This window comes from Syngnathus leptorhynchus, chromosome 1 (assembly GCF_054491065.1).
Source record: "Syngnathus leptorhynchus isolate UIUO chromosome 1, UIUO_Slep, whole genome shotgun sequence".
In the NCBI taxonomy this organism is placed as follows: Eukaryota; Metazoa; Chordata; class Actinopteri; order Syngnathiformes; family Syngnathidae; genus Syngnathus; species Syngnathus leptorhynchus.
In genome coordinates, this window is record NC_141195.1 from 9,196,632 (window position 1) to 9,217,006 (window position 20,375).

General features: G+C 41.5%; 1 protein-coding gene across 2 annotated transcripts in view; it reads left to right on the forward strand.

Moving 5' to 3' along the window:
• plagl2 (pleiomorphic adenoma gene-like 2) overlaps nucleotides 1-15,786 on the forward strand; it is a 28,586-nt gene extending 12,800 nt beyond the window's left edge. The window contains exons 2-4 of one of the 2 annotated variants that reach the window (XM_085923460.1): nucleotides 7,700-7,826; nucleotides 8,006-8,467; nucleotides 8,751-15,786. In XM_085923460.1, the coding sequence (XP_085779586.1) occupies nucleotides 8,157-8,467; nucleotides 8,751-10,212 (1,773 nt within the window). In that variant the 5' untranslated portion in view covers nucleotides 7,700-7,826; nucleotides 8,006-8,156 and the 3' untranslated portion in view covers nucleotides 10,213-15,786. Of the gene's footprint in view, nucleotides 1-6,329; nucleotides 7,827-8,005; nucleotides 8,468-8,750 lie in introns of those variants that run through there. The other variant, XM_085923469.1, reaches the window with a different exon arrangement.
• The last annotated feature ends 4,589 nt before the right edge of the window (nucleotides 15,787-20,375 follow it).

Consider the following 20,375-nt stretch of genomic DNA (forward strand, 5'->3'; position numbering starts at 1 on the left):
CCCTCCAACACACACACACACACATTGAAGACCACCCTCTGGCATCCTCATCATTCAATGGATGTTTTTTTTTTTAATCTTTGGGAAGGGGTGGTGCCAGTAATGATGTTGGCTGGTAGAACTCAGAAGGAAAATGGTGCGTTAAGGGGTAACTCCGTTAAATTATTCATTTTTTTAGTAATTTGCCATTGCTTGGGATTAAACATTTTTAGCATTTGCATAGCGTATTCCCCCCAAATAATTCATCTGTTCACTTTGTCCATATTTGACTTTGACAGTTGAGAGAATCCTGGTTACAATCTTGTTTTCAAGACTTTTGAATGTGTGCAGTATCCTTAGGTCTTCATCTCCATTAGTCCCTGTCAGTGTTCCTAAAACCCGTACAATTATGACATGGACTGTGTGTTATTTTGCTAATGATGTCATCTTTTGTTGATGATGTTTTTGTTTAGTGCGGTGTCAGTTATAAGGCGCATGACAGTTGCCTGTACTGACCATGTTCAGATTCTTGCACTCCAATTTTCTAGTCAAGTCCAACCTGCCGATTGCAATTTTGGGCCTATTGAGAACTGTAATTGAAAGCACATGCAAACAATTTTGTAGCTTTGCTTTGATGGAAAATTCCCCCCAACTTGCAACAAAGTGCCGTATTTACAAAAGTACAGCTATGAATTCCTCACGAGACGACTTGTTTCATAAAAGATTATCCATGTGTAAAAAAAGAAAAAAACAACAACTTCAAACGTTTAAATGACACCCGCTAGGTGCAAGTTGGACCCTTTGTAGGCAAATATGTACCTTATTGGTATCCTTACTGTTCTCATATTTTCCTTGTCCTTTTTGAGTCCCCTCTAATCTTCCGTCATATTACTGTCAGTCACCGTCGGGTGCCTGAAGCCTCACATTCACAGAACATGATCACGTTAGGAATGCAGGCTTCTTCCCATTGCCCATTTTTCAAAGGCTCCGTTTATGCAAGAATGTTATTCTACAAGAAACTACCTCTGACCAAGCGTGCACACACTTGGCGTTAAAAACACTGTTCCACTGGTCGACTTTACTAACTTTTACTCACTCGTAGTACTTAATATGAAGTGCAGACCTTGATGCTGACTAACCACAAGTATGTGTTTAGGTGTTAATAACATTGTTTACCGTTTACTTTTGCATTTCGCCCATGTGGTGGATAGAGCCTTACTTAACGTATTTGTTTTCTCGTTAAGTGATTTTGACGACCTTTCTGCGGTGGTTTCAACTGTCAGTAATTGTTCATTGTCTCAGCTTATTGAAAAATCATAGTTCTCGCTTTCATACAGAAAAAGTATGAGTGACGTCATCATTCGTCGACATCCACTCAACTTTCTGCACATTTGTGTCTGTGTTACAAGAAATGCAACCATTAGCAGTCACACACATGGGTACTCTGTTCACTTTGGAAAAATACACAGAATGATTGGTGAGGGTTGAAGTGCATTCATTAGTCAAAAGAAAGTTTGTACTAAAATAAAAGTTGAAGAAAATAGAGAATACAATTATGAGAGAGAGCTACGTGGATATGTTGCAACCTGTAGATTTGTATAAAGCAAAGCTGCCCTAACAATGGCTGTTGTTTTAAGTGACGCTGACATTGCCAAACTTGGAGATTGTTTGTTGCTGACCCCATGTGAAACACACAGACAGCAGCAGCTCGGCGAAACAAAAGTGAGTCGCAGCGGCTCGATGCAACATGCCACACGTTCGTCCGCACCGTAATTGGCTCTTAATCTTTTCACAGGTGACAATCCAATTCTGTACTAATAGTTGAGCCATACGCAATGAAAACACGATATATAGTTGGACAAACAACACTTCTTTTTTTTCATAAATCAAATGTGCATTATATAAATTGAAATAATGAGTTGGAATTATCTTTTCAAATTTTAGATGGATTGTCTGTAACATAGATAAACAATACTTTCTCAAATGAGGCTAAAATTTGGTTTGTTCACATTATTGTCTGCTTGGAAACATGCGACGTGCCAGGAAAATAATTTTCATCTGCACGACCGTGTTTGCCAGACTTCACTTTTATTGACTTATGTTGACTTTCATTCACATTTAATTCATATATTAAATTTCATTTTAGGATTGCTGAAGAACAAATATTAATTAAACAAACATCACATCAGATAGAGTGGAGTGTATTTATACTGATAGGTATCCTACCTAATTGGATTTTTTTAATCCCCCTTTAAAAACACCACAAGCCAAGGTGACTAATTTTGGACTCCACACAGCATGTGATTTACAAAATAAAGGACGAGGAGGTAAAAGTGTGCATGTTTGCACTTTTAGCTCTTCACACATGACAAGAAGGGGTTGAGGGCGGTGGTGCAGCAGGGTCGTGCGACTGGCGTGACGCCCGCTGGCACTGTGCCCACATCTCCGGCTGCTCCGTGTCATGGCTGGGACTCCCTACCAGGGCTTTCCCGAGAATTCCCTCTACACACATGCACACGCACTCGCACACACGCAGACATATAAAAAAAAAAATCCTCCCATGTGTCAACACGTAGTTTGTGCCATGTGTCTCGTACACATGGTTTGTTTTGTATGTTACTTAAAGATATCTTATACAGTATATATACAAACAGCCCTGTTAGTAATTATGAATAAGAACTGAGCAAAAATATCATAGTACAACACTCCCCTTGCCATATTATCATATTTTGCTTACATTAATATAATGCTATGTGCAGTGGATAGTAAAAAAAAAAAGCCTTACACGCCCCTATTCAAATGCCAAATCGTTTCAAAACATTATCCACCATTATACTGTGACCTGTCTATAATTTCTAGCACCAGGCTTCAGCGCAAAGTTGATGTTCTTTTGGTGAAGAGACGTACTTTGTTTGCGCCGTCTTTTTGAAGTATGGTCTGAAAAGACAACCATCAGACCACAACACATTTTCTCGGCTATGCTTACTTTTATTTTTTTTCAGTTAAGTATTCCTGGTTTGTGGTCACACCAATGGTGGAAAAAGTTACGAAACTAATCTTGGTCTCATTTTTTAATATGCACATATTTCAGGATGTCTACTGTTTTAAAAGGGAATAAGGCCAATATAAATTCTTACCTGGTAGTTTGCAAGGTTCTCTGGTTGTTTTAAATGTTTACCCAATGAACTTGTTGATAAACCTAAAAATATGTGTAACTGACTTAAAGTATCTTTCCTTGCTAAATATGTAAGAGAAAGCTGTAACTTATTTATATGGACCAGCTGCGCACTGTTAACGTAGTGGCTTAAATCAACTTAAAGTTGAGTAAATTATAATCATCCGAGTAAAAACAACGTCAGTTTGAAGGTCATTTTGGGTCACAGCAGCAGGCTGACATCAGGAAGCGGTTGGCGGCTGCTGGCGGAAGTGTCCTACTGTGACAGTTTGCCACGCCCACTCCCAGTCGGACCACAGTGCGGTGGTCTAACTTAAACCGGTGCGGTTTTAGTGGCCACATCCCATGCCGACTGATAGGAAGACTCATGAATTTGGCAAGGAACAACCGCACACTCTTCCTTTTGGTCGCCACCCTTCCAGTGCCACCCGGGGTCAGAGGATGTAAATGGAAGAGGAAGTGAAACCTGGCTGAGGAGGGGGTTACATTGTTGGCTTAAATACAGAGATCTCTGCAACGCTGACTTCCTTTCTTTAACAACGCTGCGTTCAACAAGCATCAAAATAGTAATATTGTCATTGGGTTCACGACTAGCAACAGTTTTTTAAAACTGACACGTAATTATTATGTGCTCTTTAGTAATCAACCAACTTAGTATTAATTACTGCAAATCTGAATATTTCACTTTTTAATGTAATGACACTGTATTAAGGAAAAAGCAGGCCCTGTCTCTAAAATCAGATTGCGAATTTAGCAACAGTTAACAAATAATTGGAAATAATCAACTCCAAGGTTACCATTATAAAAAAAAAATGTGTCATTGGTTGTGTAGTAGTAACTGTGACAAAAAAAACAGTAACCCCGTGTGAATATTATAAAACATCTCATTTTTTATCATTCTTAGTTGTCATCTAAAAATAAAGTACCGCCGGAAAGCATCAAACCAACTTTCACTTTGACAATGCACAACTGTCCTGGCTACAGTGGACGCTTACCACTTTGTAATCTGTTTTTCCGTTTTTCTCCAAAAACACTTTGTTGTGGTATCCTCTGCTTTTGGAATGATTGACCAAAATTGCAGTTTCCTTCTGGATGAAAGGGGAAAATGCATTGCAAATATACATTTATATTCCTGAGTTCTTCTTATATGTGTGCAATGCAATGTGTAGTTGTAAAAAGGCAGCCTTCCTGTAGGTCAAAGGATCACTGCCAATGGCGGAGCTCCTTCCCCCTCCTAGGTGGCTGCTCCTTTTCAATGGGTTCACTAAAGCTTGACCTCTCGCCTGTCACGCTAGACTTATTTGACTGCTGCAAAGACCCCTGACTCCGTCGCTGCACATACTAACTCCTGTTTTCCCTCCTTTTTCTGCTTCTCTGCATTGCTACTGTTCAGTACATGCAACTGCAGCCTTCACACGTCTGTGCTGGTCAGAAGAGATGAAAATGAAGCTGCCGGTTGTGGATGAGAATAGTGGTTAGCCACGTATCACTTTGGCTAGTCCGCTCATCGTCAGTCCTAAAATTTGTGCTGGCGGGAATGTGGGAAATCTGCGTTACTTTATAATACGGGCCGACTTTAAAAGTGAGTGAAAATGCAGAGAAGCAGGGAAATGCTCGATTTCTTTCTTTTTTTTTTTTTAGTCGTGCTCCGAACAACATGCTCGCACAATACTGTGTAATACAAAAAAAAAAATCATGCTGACACAGCTTGTTGAAGAGAAACATGTGCAGGGCTCGACTAATTACAACAGCTACATTAAGCATAACAGAGTTGTGTTTTCAATCATTTTTTTTATTTGTTTCTATGATATAGTAAAACTAAATCAGTCTTTGGTGCAAAAAAAAAGGTCAGGTACAACAACAATGAAACAAATAAAGTTGCAACACTGTTCAATCAAAATAGCTTTCCTAACATTTTAAATGGTGTGAAATTTGCATAATGTAGAAAGAATTATTTTCACCGAGGGAATTCAGACAATTTGGATTTATAGTCGCTTTTGATTGGACAGCAACATCATGTAGACTTGAACGAATGTGCACCTCCTCAGATGCTAACTACCGCCCCCCCCCCCCTCCCCTCGCCTGACAACCCCCTTCTCATCAGAGCGGCTGTTGTCACCTAAACTCCACATGGTGAACTCAGCCTCTATATTTAGGTCGTTCGTAACGTTTAGTCAAACAGTGCCTGTTGCCTCACTGAGAGCCACCATTCTTCGGTCGATGTCGCTTCGCCTGTGGCCATCTTGCTCTCGTCTTCTCCGTTTGTTGGTATCATCGTTGACATTACAAAAAAAGCGTTCAACAAACATTTCGCTCAACCTTCTCCTATGCATATGGCTCGCTCAGCCCAGCACCAGAGGGGTTAATAGCAGTCACTCAGCATGCGAGAGCTGTGGCGGGCGGGCGGGCAGGCGGTGCAGTGCAGTGGATGACCTATGACCCTGCTGGAAAGGAATGTGGAAGCTCTTTCATCCAGGACAGAAACCAAAGACACCCAGGCGGAAAGTGGCAGTTCAATGCTGCTTTCAGCTTTCCTGATTAGGGGAAGTGAGCGGCGCTTCCAGCAAACGTACGTACGTGGCCATGGAAGCCATTTGGGAAGCAAAGTTCCTGCTCCAGCTTTTGTGATAAGTGCAGTGAGGCTTGTGCGATTAGATGATGGGAATGGACGCAATTGTGTTGTGTGTGCTGAAGCTCTTAAAGCGCCACCGTTAGTGCAATGCCAACACGATGCCAAAACACTTATAAAAGGAAATCAATAAAAAAGTCAATTCAAACTGAGCTCGTTATTTTAAGCAGTGTCAGTGTGTGTGTGTGTGTGTGTGTGTGTGTGTGTGTGTGTGTGTGTGTGTGTGTGTGTGTGTGTGTGTGTGTGTGTGTGTGTGTGTGTGTGTGTGTGTGTGTGTGTGTGTGAGCATGATGCTGCTGCATAAACCCGGCTATGTGTGTTGCATGTCGCTGTTGTGCAGCAGTACAACACGGCATGGTTCAGGCCAGGAATGTGCGACGTGGGTAGGCTGTAACAATGGAGCCGGGCTCCCTGAGGGTGGTCAATGGGATGGGTGTCACCCCCCTGCACCCTCCCTGCTGGGTGATGACCACTGCACAATGCTACAGCTGTCAGCTCCTCTTATCCACCACTGTAAACACACATACACAGGAGAGCGCACATGTAAGCTACAGTAATGTGACATCATTTTTGAAACTCATGAAATGACATTGATGGTACTTTTTGGGCTATCGCAAAATACTTAACGTGTGTGTTTTGTGTGGAGCACAGGGGTTCCCTGGGATAAGAGGTTTATGTTATAATGTGTACCGTATAAACCACAGTAGTTACAATTAAATCAAATGCAAACAATTTAATCTTGTCACATTTATGTCCTTCAGTGGTGTATGCACCTTTGCATGGTGACACACTTAATGACTAAAATGCTATATTATTCATTTCTGGATGAAGACATCTTTTTGGAGTATACATGTGAGTGTTGTGAACAGCAAAATGTGATGCTCACAGAGATATGAAGACATGTTTGTGTACGCGTAAATATCCGAGGCATCTGTCAAAACACTTGCAGCAAATTCCACCAGATTAGCTGTCATTCTCAACTCGGTGACCTCTTACACAGAAAGGGTGCAAGTGTGTACGTGTGTTCGTGGGTGTGTGTTTACACGGCTCTAAGTACGCACTCGCGAGTCACGTGATCCGGCCCTTGTTGTGTCCGCTCAACCTTGGACTTAACTGCCGTGTGTTTTTTGGTAGCAGAGGGCACAAAGGTCAGCTGGATTGCATAAAGTAATGCGTAATGGCTGAGGGGTGATGGGGTTAAGGATGGAGCGCAAAACTTTGGGGCGAGTTGTGTTTTGCTTTGACCCTAAAGTGCGATTCTTTGTGATTGCGTTTAATTTCAGTTTGTTATTGTCAATTTAAAGGCCACGTGGTGTGTTGTATCCTCAGCCACTTTCATGTCAAGTACATGCGTCTCCACGTGTTATCTTGTCCTACTTGTCTTCCAGCGCCCTCTAGTGAGTAGAAGTAGCTCAGTCTGTAAAGTACTTAAAGATTTGGAACCTGATAATTACAGTGCGAGTTCATCTACAGACTAAGACTATCTGCTGGAGGTATGTGAGATGAATCCTAACTAGAGGCGAGAACATTTCCACTATGATTCTGGAAAGTTTCCAGTAAATCTCATGAGTATAATAATACTAATAATTGATTAAATATTTTAATCAATATTTAATTTTCCACAAGTGTGACAATTTCATGAATCCTAACTAGAGGCGAGAACATTTCCACTATGATTCTGGAAAGTTTCCAGTAAATCTCATGAGTTTAATAATACTAATAATTGATTAAATATTTTAATCAATATTTAATTTTCCACAAGTGTGACAATTTCACAAATGAATTTTTAAGAAGTTTTGACAATATTATCGAAACATTATTTTATCGAAATCACCAATTCTTTCATTGGAGAACAAAAACACGAATGTTGAGTTAAATACTACTCACCGCCCACCCTGTCTTTATTTTCCTCCCAGAGTCAAGATGCAGAAGAGTATTTGGCACTCGCCGCCAAGTATGGCTGTTGGAACTGGGTGAGGAGGAGACGTAAGGGGAAGAAAAGTGCAACACGTATCAAGGAGCTAAAGACGGACACCAGGAATAGTAAGTAGGATGATTTGTATTCAACCAAATATTGTATGTTCAGTCACAGGCAGATTGTTGGCAGAATCAACAGAGAGCTTGTATTGTGCCAGTCAGAAATATCCCTCAGTGCCTTGCTCAAGGGCAACTCTGCAGTTGTCCGGATGTAGACTAGCATCTGTCCTTTTGTCCCACTGCAGATTGTCGCTCGTCTCGATGTTTCGTTCAAGTTTCTACTGAGCCGCCACTTCGCCAACCCTACCGCCTGCCGGTCCTCTGACTTCGACATTGAGCCCGCAAGGCAGGGGAGCCCCAAGTGGATTTTCATGGCAGCGGCACTCTAGGGCTGCCATGGCAGCTACTGCCGCCGATGCCTCACACCGTATTACCGCACTGACGCCGGAGGAAGAGGGACGACGGAGCGCCGTCAAGTTGTTTGGGAGCGCCGGCTCGCTGCTACGCACAGATCGAGAGAGGGGGAAAGAGCGAGAAGAGGAGGAAGAAGAGGTGGCAAGAGGGAGCGAGTGTTTGGTGTGTGGGGCTCTGTTTGCCTCTCAGGAGAAGCTCCGGCTCCACGCCTTGGGTCACACGGGAGAGAAACCCTTTCACTGCTCACAGCCACACTGCCCCAAGGCCTTCAGCTCCAAATACAAACTCTTCAGGTACTCAGCATTTCTCACATACTTGATAGGTCACGTTCACAATATATGCACATACAGAATAGTAGAAGTGAGGTGAGAGGCAAGTCACATGTTTTGACGTGAGTCAAACTCAAGTTGCTAATTTAAGCAAAAAGGACATCAAAGATTTTTTTTTTTTTAATTCAGCATTGGACCTTTTATATTTTCATAAAAAAGAAACAAACAAGAAAATCTCAAGTAAGTGAAGTCATTCGAATAGTTCAATGTCTCTTCTGACCTGCTAATGCCATGTGGTCCTCTGCAGGCATATGGCCACACACTCTCCACAGAAGACCCACCAGTGCTCGTTCTGTGAGAAAATGTTCCATCGCAAGGACCACCTGAAGAACCACCTGCAGACCCATGACCCCAACAAGGAGGCCTTCAAGTGCGAGGAGTGCGGCAAGCCTTACAACACCAAGCTGGGCTACAAGCGCCACGTGGCCATGCACTCAGCCACCGCCGGGGACCTCACCTGTAAAGTTTGCATGCAGAGGTACGAGAGCACGCCCGTCCTCCTGGAGCACCTCAAGAGCCACTCGGGGAAATCTTCCGGCGGAGCCAAGGAAAAGAAACACCCGTGCGACCACTGCGATCGCCGCTTCTACACGCGGAAGGACGTGCGGCGACACATGGTGGTGCATACCGGTCGCAAGGACTTCCTGTGCCAGTACTGCGCCCAGCGCTTTGGCAGGAAGGACCACCTGACGCGGCACGTGAAGAAGAGCCACTCGCAGGAGTTGTTGAAGATCAAGACCGAGCCTCCGGATATGCTAGGGCTCCTCACCTCGGGGTCGCCTCCTTGCTCCGTGAAGGAGGAACTCAGCCCCATGATGTGCAGCGTGGCTCCTAATAAAGACCCCATGATGGGCAAGCCCTTCCCAAGTGGGGCCCCCTTCGCCATGGGCGTGTACAACCCCCACCACCTGCAGGCCATGTCAAACTCTGGGGTGAGCCACCCTCACCCGCCCCTGATGTCCGCGCCCCTGTCTGTGGGCATGGGCTGCCACGTGGACTCCACTGGATCCCTGCACCCGCACTCCCATCACCACCACCACCATCACCACCACCACCATCACCATCATTCCCCTCCGACACCCCCGCCCCACCACCAGTCCTCGGCCCCCCAGCAGCAGCACCATTCCCAGCAAGGCCCCAAATACCAGCTGGGATCTACCTCATACCTGCTGGACAAACCCTTGAAGGTGGAGATGGAGAGCTTCCTCCTGGATCTGCAGAGTGGCTTGCCCGGCCCGCTTCCCTCCTCGGAGCCTCACGCCGCTGTATCGACCCCCAAGGACGGACTGGAGCCTCCTGCTGGCCTGGCAGAAGAACTTTGCGGGGATCCCCTGCTGTCCAAGAGCCCCGCGGTGATTGCCGAGTCTCTGTCTGCTGCTAATATGGACTTCTCCCACTTGCTGGGCTTCCTCCCACTCAACCTCCCTCCTTACAGCGCCCCCATGAGCACTGGAGGACTAGTGATGGGCTACACATCATCTGCCACCTCCTCTTCCTCCTCATCATCACTGCACGCTGGCGAACCTCACGCCGCAGCAGCCGCCGCAGCAGCCGTCATGGCGCCTCTTACCTCTTTGCAACCACAACCTCAGGAGCATCAGAGCTCCAGCGGGGGTCTGGGACTCGGACCCCTGCACCCTCTTCCACCAGTATTCAGCTCCAGCCTTAGTACCACCACACTGCCTCGCTTCCACCAGGCCTTTCAGTGAGAGTGTTCAAGATATATTCAAATATACAGTGAGTAGATTATTATTATTATTTTTTTAAAGAACACTTACTAGATGCCTTCAACGAAAGCACACAAAAGTTTTGAATTAATCCCTTAAAGGAAATTAAAAGGCCCTTTGTGGGGAAAAGGGGTGAAAAAAAGGCAGCAGCTTTCATTTGGGATTTTCCCACCTTTTTCCTCTAGTTTTAAGTACGTATCCCCCCCCCCCCCCTATTGCCATTTATGTCCCCTTATATTTGCATCCCCCTATTTAGTAGTGTAGCAGGCAGAATCAGTAGGCCAAAAGGCATGGTACTGCTTCCTTTTTAAAGCAATAGAACAACTATATCAAAGTTTAGTGACGATCTTTATTGTTGTGACCCGAAAAAAATTATAGTTTGAAGTGGATATTTTGTGATTTTATGATAGAACGTCTCATCTTGAGAGGAGAAAAAAAAAAAGCTATAAAGTCCACAATTTACCTCAAACGTCCCATTTAATAACACAAATGGGAGCCTTCTGAAAAAAAAAGTGCTCTTTTCATCAATTTGACGGGTGGCCCCTGTCGCGTGGCGTCCGTTACAGTCAAGTTTGAATGGAAATCAGAAAAAAGCATGTGGTGTTTTAAAGGGGGCAAAAAGAGGAAGAAATGTGAAAAGTGTTGGTTTAAAAAATGATGCTGGTTTTTTGAAAACTTTTCCTCAAGTGAAGCACTTTTTTATTTTAGCAGAAGGCACTTCATCTTTAGGAATCTGCTTTGTTTTCTCTCTCATGATACTTTTGAGGTTGTAACACCCAGAATCCACTGAGGTTCCCTTACAAGAGTCATCCCAAAGGGACTCTCTTAACTATCCCATAAAAAGAAGCTGTTTTTGTGAGAATTTACCCAGGAAAATTCCTGGAAAGTGAAAAATGGATATATTTTTTTCCTTGACAAAGCTTTGGCATTTTTCTTTTCAACATAGAATGTTATCAAAAAGACATGCCATAACCTCCAAATTCCCAAATACAATATTTTAATGGCAAATGATCCATTTTAGTGCAGCGGCATGTCTGGTCTGTTGCTGGACGACACGCTATTTGGTTTTAGGCTGGGGAACATCCCTCGGAGCCCGTTCCAATCCTGCTGGACTTTTTTTTTTTTTGTACGCTTTCCGACTAAATACCTTTGAGGTCGCGTTGCATAAAATCTGCCTCCTTAGGTTAAACCTTCTCTTCCGAAAAGATGTCATGAGGATCCCTGACATATGTGAATGCTTAAAACAAAAAGAGTTACAGTGACAGATGAGGAAAAATGTGTTAAAGAATGTTATTGCAGTGTACGAAATATCTCATAAATGATTATTATAAATACTTCTATCTCAGTAAATGTGTATTTTAGGTAGTTAAAGTGGTGATGTTCTTCTTTTTGGATGTCCGGCAGGTTTACATTTGTGTTTATCTTGCATTTTTCTGATCAAACAATGGATGGAGTATTAGCTTTTTCCCTTGAGCTTTGTGTCATATCCAGTCAATGGTGTACTTGAGTTTGCATAGTGGAATCAGAACTGTGGATGCTACGATATTTATAGCAGGCTGTTAGCGGCTAGGATTTGAACCAACTAGAATGTCTCAATAGGAATGCTGACATAGACGGACGGCCTACCACGTGTGATCATAGGTCATTGTCCGGATGATGTAAGTCTTATCCGGACAGCTCTATGAAGCCAAGATATTTTCAATCCTGCTCACCGCTAACCTATAGGAACCTGAGCCCAAACTTATCCCTCATATAGTGGATACAGAAAGTGTGTTAAGGGGAAATGAAGTCAAACATTTTCTTTAAAATAACATTCCATGCAGTTTCATGAGTCTAAACACGATATTCTTATTAATATTGCATTTGTGGAATGTAAATTAAGCAGCAAAATCCACCGTTTTTTTTTTTCTTTTTCTCAGGGGGAGGCCATTTTGCCACCTACTGTCGACAGAAAATGATATCACTGTTGCAACGGCTTGACGACCAATCAAAGCTCAGCGTGTTAGTAACACACGATCAAACAAAAGCGAGTCGTGATTGGTCATTGCTGAGCCCTACCATAATGTTATTTATAGTTGACGGCGATTGGCAAAATGGCCGCCCCTAAGATGGGTTAAAAAAAGCGTTTAGTTCACATTTTACATACGCAATATATATCAGAAAACCATGTTTAGACTTGTGGGGCTGCATAGAACATATTGTGAAGCAAAGTTTTGACATGAATCCTTCTTTACGACCATGATATATCATCAACAACAAAAAAACTACAAACAAATATAAAGAAATTAACAACTTGATTGAAAAGAAAAAACTCTCTTAGTAGAGAGGAAGGAAACTACTTTGTTTTTGTACTTGCTTGAATAACATTGTTTTTGGATTGGGCATTTTCAACATGACACAAACAATAATTGCACACTGTGCTTCCACCTTGAATCAAAGCATGACGTTGCATTATGCTACTTCACAAATTGTTCTACTGCTGATGTTTGAGGCTTAGCATACTTTTTTGCAATGGTATCTATCTAAGTTTAGCCTTCATGGAACAATAACCCATTATGGAGCAGGACATAGATGTTGTTTTTGTGGGAAGAAGAAAAATCTGGCATCATAACAATAGAAAGATGAAATCCATGACATCTTTCACCATTACACTCAAATCGACAAAAGATGGGGGGAAAAAAAAGCCCAGACCTGAAACCAATCTGAGATGACACACTCACAATCTGACCTGCTCGTACGTAAAATGTGTTGTGCTGATCAGCTCCTACCAATCAGTCATTAAGGCAAACGGAGCTCCCGCAAAATATCCGTTTTAGGGTGTGATTTTCGTGATTTCGTGTATTGATAAAGTCACAAAAAAACCTTTATCCACAATATGTAATACTCTCATTTAATGCTGCGGCCAAGCTCGTGCAACAAGCTACAAGAAGGCCACGCCCACTTCAGGATGTTGAGTTGTTGATGAATAACAAACAAAAAAAAAACATAGCACATAAAAAGTAAAATACTTATTGCTGCTTGTAGCTACGGTTGCAGACAACTGTAGACCACTAGATGTTCTCTTTTTTTGTTTGTTTGTTTTTTGTTGTTGTCGCAAAATGGACAGAAGGATGCACAACCAACCCAAACTGACAAAATGTACATCAGCCCCTCAAACCCCCCCCCCCCCCCCCCACTGCCCATCTTCCCTCTCTCTCGGCTGCTTTGTAGAGTCAAAGAAAAAGGGTCTAAAGTAATGATGGGGTGTCGCTTTCTTTTTTCATTTATTTGTCTTGTTGTTTGTTAATAATGTGTTATTGTCTGTTTGTACAAAGGACCTCGAGAGAAAATACACAACACATCACCTCATTTTTTGTTTTTCTTACCAAAACCTGGGGAGAAGAAACTACACTTTTGCTCAATCGCTTGTCATGAAATGTTACGTGCTATCCGACATTTTTACTGTCGGAGATGAAAGCACCAGGCTGTAAGCAGCTATTCAACATATAATAATCATCCCACAGTCATCAGTAAATCCCCTAAACAATGTCATTACTTAACTCTGGAATTAATTTGAAGTGTAATTTTTAACCCCTGCAACGTACTTATTTTAAAACAGGAATGAAATGAATTACGACATGATTTATTGATCCTCAACAAATTAGCTGACGGCACCTTTTTTTGAGTTTTTAGCACAAGATGTCTTGAGGGGGGAAAAAATGAAGATTAAAAATTGAGCTATAATATGATTCAAAGAAAGGTTGTTTCTAAGAAAAACTCTTGGTTTAAGCCAAATATTGTAGCAATCAAATTGAACACGATCTATTGTTTTAACAAATATTTCTAAAGATTAAAAAAAAGAGAAAAACTCAAAAATCCTTCTGTATAGAAAATAATAAAGAAATGAAAAGCTTTTGGCATGTATTAAGTTTGTCCTCCCTGGGTTTCTGTGAGCTAATCTGAGTTCTAGCACTTTCAACCTTTTTGAAAATAAGAGTATTTTTTTCCTTTAAAAGTTTCAGCTTATATGTTCATATGTTTTTTTAAATTTTGTATTGAACCTGTATATGTAATGTGCCATTAGCTTGATGTGTAGACTTTTATCAGCATTTGTGCATTTCTCTTCTCAAAAAAATAAAGAGTAACAGTATTTTTGATAGACTTTTCACTATTAACCTTTATTGAATTAAAGCCCCTTTTCCTATCCCCTTCCCATCCCCAATTATACAAATAAGCTTTTCTATACATAGTCTAATTCCCCAGGCAAGTGCTACAAGAACACAACAGCATACCAATGGCTCAGAAACATAATTTAAAAAAATGAATGAAAAAAAAAGCACTTAAATCTCATGAATTATTATGTCCCATGTTAGGGTAGTGCTGTAGTGCAACACAATTTGCATTGAAAATTGCTGCTTCAGTAATTCACTCTCCATCTGTCAAATAGCACTTAACTTACAAAGGGTAGTGAAGCCTATTCCAGACAAATCTCCTTTCAGTCATGTCGGACGGATTGGCATTTACAGAATTTTCATCGCAGGCATGGTATCTGTAAAGTTGAAATTGATGGTGGAATAGTGAAAAGTGATGATATGGTATACCTATTGTATATTGGTTAATTTAATCCTTATGAAAGGCTGACAAGTATGTATTAATACTATTCAGGCCCTTCATGGAATAATGCTGTAGAATATGGATGGGCAATCACAATTAAAAGCATTAAAACTGTGAGGTACTTTTTGACTTTATAGTTTTATAGTCTTTTGCAGTGAATGGAATCGCTCCAAGTGTTGTTCTGAATGGTCTTCATTAATGCTTCACTTACAGCAATACTCTGACATGGCCCTTGCGTTTCTGTGATGCTGTTGTGTTCTTTAACGTCACGTTTGGCCCCATGACCTCAAGCTGCACCTGCTAGAGACGCACTTATCCTCACACTTCCTTTTTACCGGCAGGTGTATGAAAAAGAATTCATTTAATTCAGGCTTTCTCTCCCTCCTCTTTGCTTTCAACTAAGAAACTGGGTACTGTCTAATAGACAAAATCCAAATGTAGTTTTCTATATTTTTAGTTTAATGTTCAAGTTGTGCATTCCAGCCTTTTTTGTTTGTTTGCTTGTTGGCATAGATCATTTTATTTGTATCACTTGCTACGACAGCCACCTCTGGAACAAAAAAGGGTGAAAACAGTTGTATTTGCTTACAGGATGTCTGTCAGACAGCTATACAGATTACTATTTCAATGATGTGCTTGGGAGAAAGGAAGAAATATCAATAAGCAGTAAGTCTCGCTTTTTTGTGTAACATATCTCACATCAGTTGCTGCAATGTAAAAGTGACAGAGTTGTATATTGGTTGATCCAAAGACATGATGATCACAACAACAAAACTATTGACTTATTGTACAGTACAGTGTATGACTTTTGAGTTGTAATGTGTTATGTTGACATGATTAAAAATACAAACCAGCGCACTCATATCGTCTTTGCACCTTTTTTTTGTTTTGGGATTTTTTTGCACTTTGTTCCCTTTTGAGAGTTGCTAATGTGGTGTTAACATCACGCACCATACGTGGAAATTCATTGTGTGTGTGTGTGTGTGTGTGTGTGTGTGTGTGTGTGTGTGTGTGTGTGTGTGTGTGTGTGTGTGTGTGTGTGTGTGTGTTTGTCATTAGCTTTTTCTAACACTTGGTGGTGCAATAGTCTAGGCAAGACCTGATACACAGAAAAAAGACACAGCTTCACGTTTTAGATATCCAGACAGACAAACTGGTGACAGCCAACCAGCCTGACTTAGTGGACAAATATCAGACGGCAGTTGTGAAATATGTAGCAACAACGAATGATGGCAGCGTCCAGAAAAGGAAGCACAAAAAGCTGGAGGAATACCAAAGACTGGAGGAAGAACGAGGGAAAATGTGGAGAGTAAAGGTAACAGTGATGATCGGTGCTCTGGGGCCAGTAACCCTCAAGATGGCTGTATAGCTCCATCAGATACCAGGAACAACATCTGACATCCCCATGCAGCTAAGAACCCACATGAACCCCTGCATTTGGGAATAATAAAAATATGGTGTATATTTTTAACATTTCCCTGGGATTGGCTGGTCACCACTTGAGGGTGTGCTCCACATCTTACCCAAAGACATCAGTGATATTCATTCATCATGATCAATGCAGAAATTGACACTTACACTTAAAACATTGTTAAATGTCATTCACTTTACAAATTGTTCATCAATGATTCTGCAGTGGTCATGTACAATTCCACGTCATTTTGACTTTGAATGCCACTGGAGCGTTTTGTCAAATGTAATTGCTATTATTTGTGATGTGCTTACACACAAATGCTTTGGAAACACAAATGTTCCTATGGCCTGTGTCATTCATTGAGCAAAGAAGCAGCGATTGGAAAATGTATGCCATGATTATACAAGCAAGCAATGAAACCCCTCAGCGATAAACGTAATTACAGACCTCTGGCTATCCCACTCTGAGGTGGCAGCTGCATGTTAGGAATAGAATGCCGTCTCACTGAAGTCATCAAGCACATGTTCCGAAGATTGCAGCCATATTCTATGGTTAAAAAAGAAACAAACAAAATAATTCAATTGCACATTTGGTTACTTCTGTGAATGTTCAGACCCTCACTATAAGGCTGCAGAACTGTCATTAGCCAACTCATCAGCGAAGAAGACAGGAACACAAGCTTCATGATGAAATATCATGACTGGTAATATTTTAATCATGTCCTTGTGAGTGTTCATTAAAACGCAAGGGAAATCCATTCATTCATTCATCACCAAACTGCTTCTCCTCACAAGCCTATCCCAGCAGTCTTTTCAGCGGTAGGTAGGGTATACCCTGAACTGGTCGCCAGCCAATCGCAGGGCACACATTCACAAAATTCACACTCAATCACACCCACAGACAATTTGGTGCCATCAATCAGCCTACCATGCATGTTTTTGGGATGTGGGAGGAAACCAGAGCACTTAACTATTAGTATAATATTAAAAAGCCAATTAATGTACTCTTTAAAAAAAAGAGTTGTTTTTTGTAAGGATTGTGCCCAATCATAGTCAGCAAACCTTTGACTGGTAGGCAGACAGCTAAGTTGATACTAAAAATAAATGTATCGAATTGGGTATGCAGAGGGTGATTGCAGAAAGTGGACATGAGATATAATGACGTGTCAAAATTGGCGAATGCATGTCTTGGCTAAGGAGTTAGAGTCATTATTCATTTCATCTTCATTCAATTAATTTCCTAGGAAGGTGCCTGAAAGCTGACCTTGTGCATTAAATAAATGTACAAGCAACTGCAAAGAATAAATATCACGTTATTATTAATGTTGTGTTCGATGACATGTTATGCTGAATCCTTTTATTTGAAATTTGTTGGCACTCACTTGAGCACATGCCTTTGCATTCTCCTTTAATTAAATGTGTAATCAATAATCCATGTGCAATCATTTCCATTACTGAAGACCCCAGGAAGTACAAGTAGCCTTGTGTTTTGGACATCTGGATTCAGTCACTGCACATCGGGGACTGTCTGCAAGATAGCTTTATCTAACCCCATTTTTGTCGCCATTTTTTTTTTCATTTCTACCAATGAATCTTCCTCCACCTCTCAAGGAAACATCTCTAAGCAACCACCGCTGATGTCACACTCTCATTTAAACTCATTTTGAAGATCAAAATAACAATCAAAGGGTGCTTATGTCTGGTATTAGCTTTATTAGATTAGAGACTCCAAGTGAGCGACAGCAGAAAACAGAGCAATGGTCATCAACCTTTTTGAAATGATGGCCCGCTACCAACAGATTAATGAAAAGGGCTACCTGTGTTACACACTTGTGTACAGATTTTTTTCTAAATCAAATTACATTTAAGTATACATTATTATGGCGGAGAGTAATCACAACATCACCTAGCTGCCTGGCATGCATACACACTTGAATTCTACACACGTCACCATATTCACACACATTTTCTCTGATACACGCAAAATAAAAAAATGGAGATGAGACACTACTTTTAAGTCTTCTTTTCAGATTGTTACCATATAAATGTAGCCTAGAAGTCTTGACTGCAAACGATGTCTGTTTTGCCTGTTGCGTGGAGAAACTGCAACCACCATTGAACCTGAGGAAGGTGAAATTACTGGATATGGGGGAGAAGAGTCACTTAAGCGAGAGAGTGATAAAAATGTGGAGACTCACGGCTGACAATCATCACTCGAGCAGCTACGTGTGCCATCGCAACCTTGGTTCTTATAAATGGCCCAACCTGAGTAAGCTACTGCAATGGCTGAGACAGTGACGTTTCTGGTGGAGGATGGCATCAGGAACAACCGAGCATGAAGGGGATATAAACGGAACAATCTGGAGGGAGCCTTACGGAATGAAACGGTTGATAAATGGCAGAAAGGTGAATTGCTAGCAGCCTGAGTGCTTGCTGCTGGAGAATTATTTTGTCCCTTCCGTCTTTCTTGATTTGTGGAGGTAGGTGGTCCCAAAAGCAACCCCGTGAAAGCAGGAATAGCTCAAAATAGTTTATTGGTGAACATTTTGAATTCAGGATTAGTCAAAAGTGAGAACGTAGCACCGAAAGGCAGATAAAACGAACCAATACAGGAAGACCAAGACTGGGTGCACATATAATTAGAACAAACAACAACAAAATAAAATGTAACTGTCCTATCAAGATGGACAATCCAAACCAATCAATCACAGGATTTGCGTTAAGTGTGAGTGTAGTGCCTCCCTAGCACTTTTTATGCACCTTTTGAACTTATATTCGCTTGAAAATATTGTAATGTTGTCGACTTACATGTGTGTTGTCGACCACTATTGTGTGTTGTTCTTGCTAGATATTGACACTTTTGGAGTTAAGTACAGTTTGTGTCCGCACATGTGGGTTTTCATGTGTTTATGGAATGTAAACAAAGGAAGGTCTATCTTTCTTTCATCCGTCCATCCATCCATCCATCCATCCATCCATCCATCCATCCATCCATCCAAATATATGTCTTGCTTAAAGCGAAAACGATAAACCAAAGACTTTAAGAACATTTCTAGTAACATTTGGTTGCCCAATTATTCATGTTTTGTTGACATTAGTATGGTTTTAGATGTAGTTTTGTTTTCTGGTGTCCCTTGTTTGTGTCACCCGATTCCCTTCATCCAGCCACTCGTGTCATGTCCAGGGGTGCCTCGTTGTCTCATCATTTTGTGTGTATTTAATTCCCAGAGCGCTTATTCCAGCAAGTACCGTATTGGCCCGAATGTAAGACGACCCTGATTATAAGACGACCCCCTCTTTTCCTAGACTAAAGTTTGAAAAAAGACTTTGTGAACACCAAATTTAATTTTTATACAGAAAATAATTGCAGTACATCTGAAACAAATGATTATTGATGGTTAACCTGGCCGATCTTCGACCCACTTTTCTCCAGATTGCCGCTACATTTCTCTGTTTTCTATTATCTCTTCTCTTATTTTCTTCTTCTTTCTTTCTTACCACTATTTTTTATTTTTCTTCTTCGTACTACCACTCTTTTTATTTTTATACTTTGTGACAGGGGTTCCCTTTGGCCTGGGGAGTTAAAGATATCTGGCGCCATCTAGCATTGTGAATGGGTATAATGTATAGAGCCCAAATGTAAGAATGTCAGTCTTATTTCAATGCAAAAAACACCGTCTTATATTCGGGCCAATACGGTACTAGGTTTTGTGGAAAACTTTGAAGAAGTTGACTCTAAGATACACGAAAGGTTAATCAGTCCATTTAATCACACACCATAAACTTCACCTGCTAAATCCTGAGTTTCTAATGATCTCCACCCACCTGAAGTAAACATTGCTGGCCCGTTTCTCCTCAATCCTATAAAAATTGAACAGGCAAGGTGCTGCACCGGGCCTCAGCGGTGCTACACGATTCAACGTCTCTTTTATGCATCCTGCAGGCCAGTGCTGCAAATTGTCTTATCCCAGCTGAATTTGAACAAAAGGTATAGAACTCTCCGGACTGATTGCCAGCCCATCAAAACGCCCGGATAGCAATAGACAACCTCTCAAGCACACAGATCATTTGCATTTTGATGGATGCAATCAGGCAGCCATCATTGCCGAAACATAAACATAAAGCACCCATGACACTTG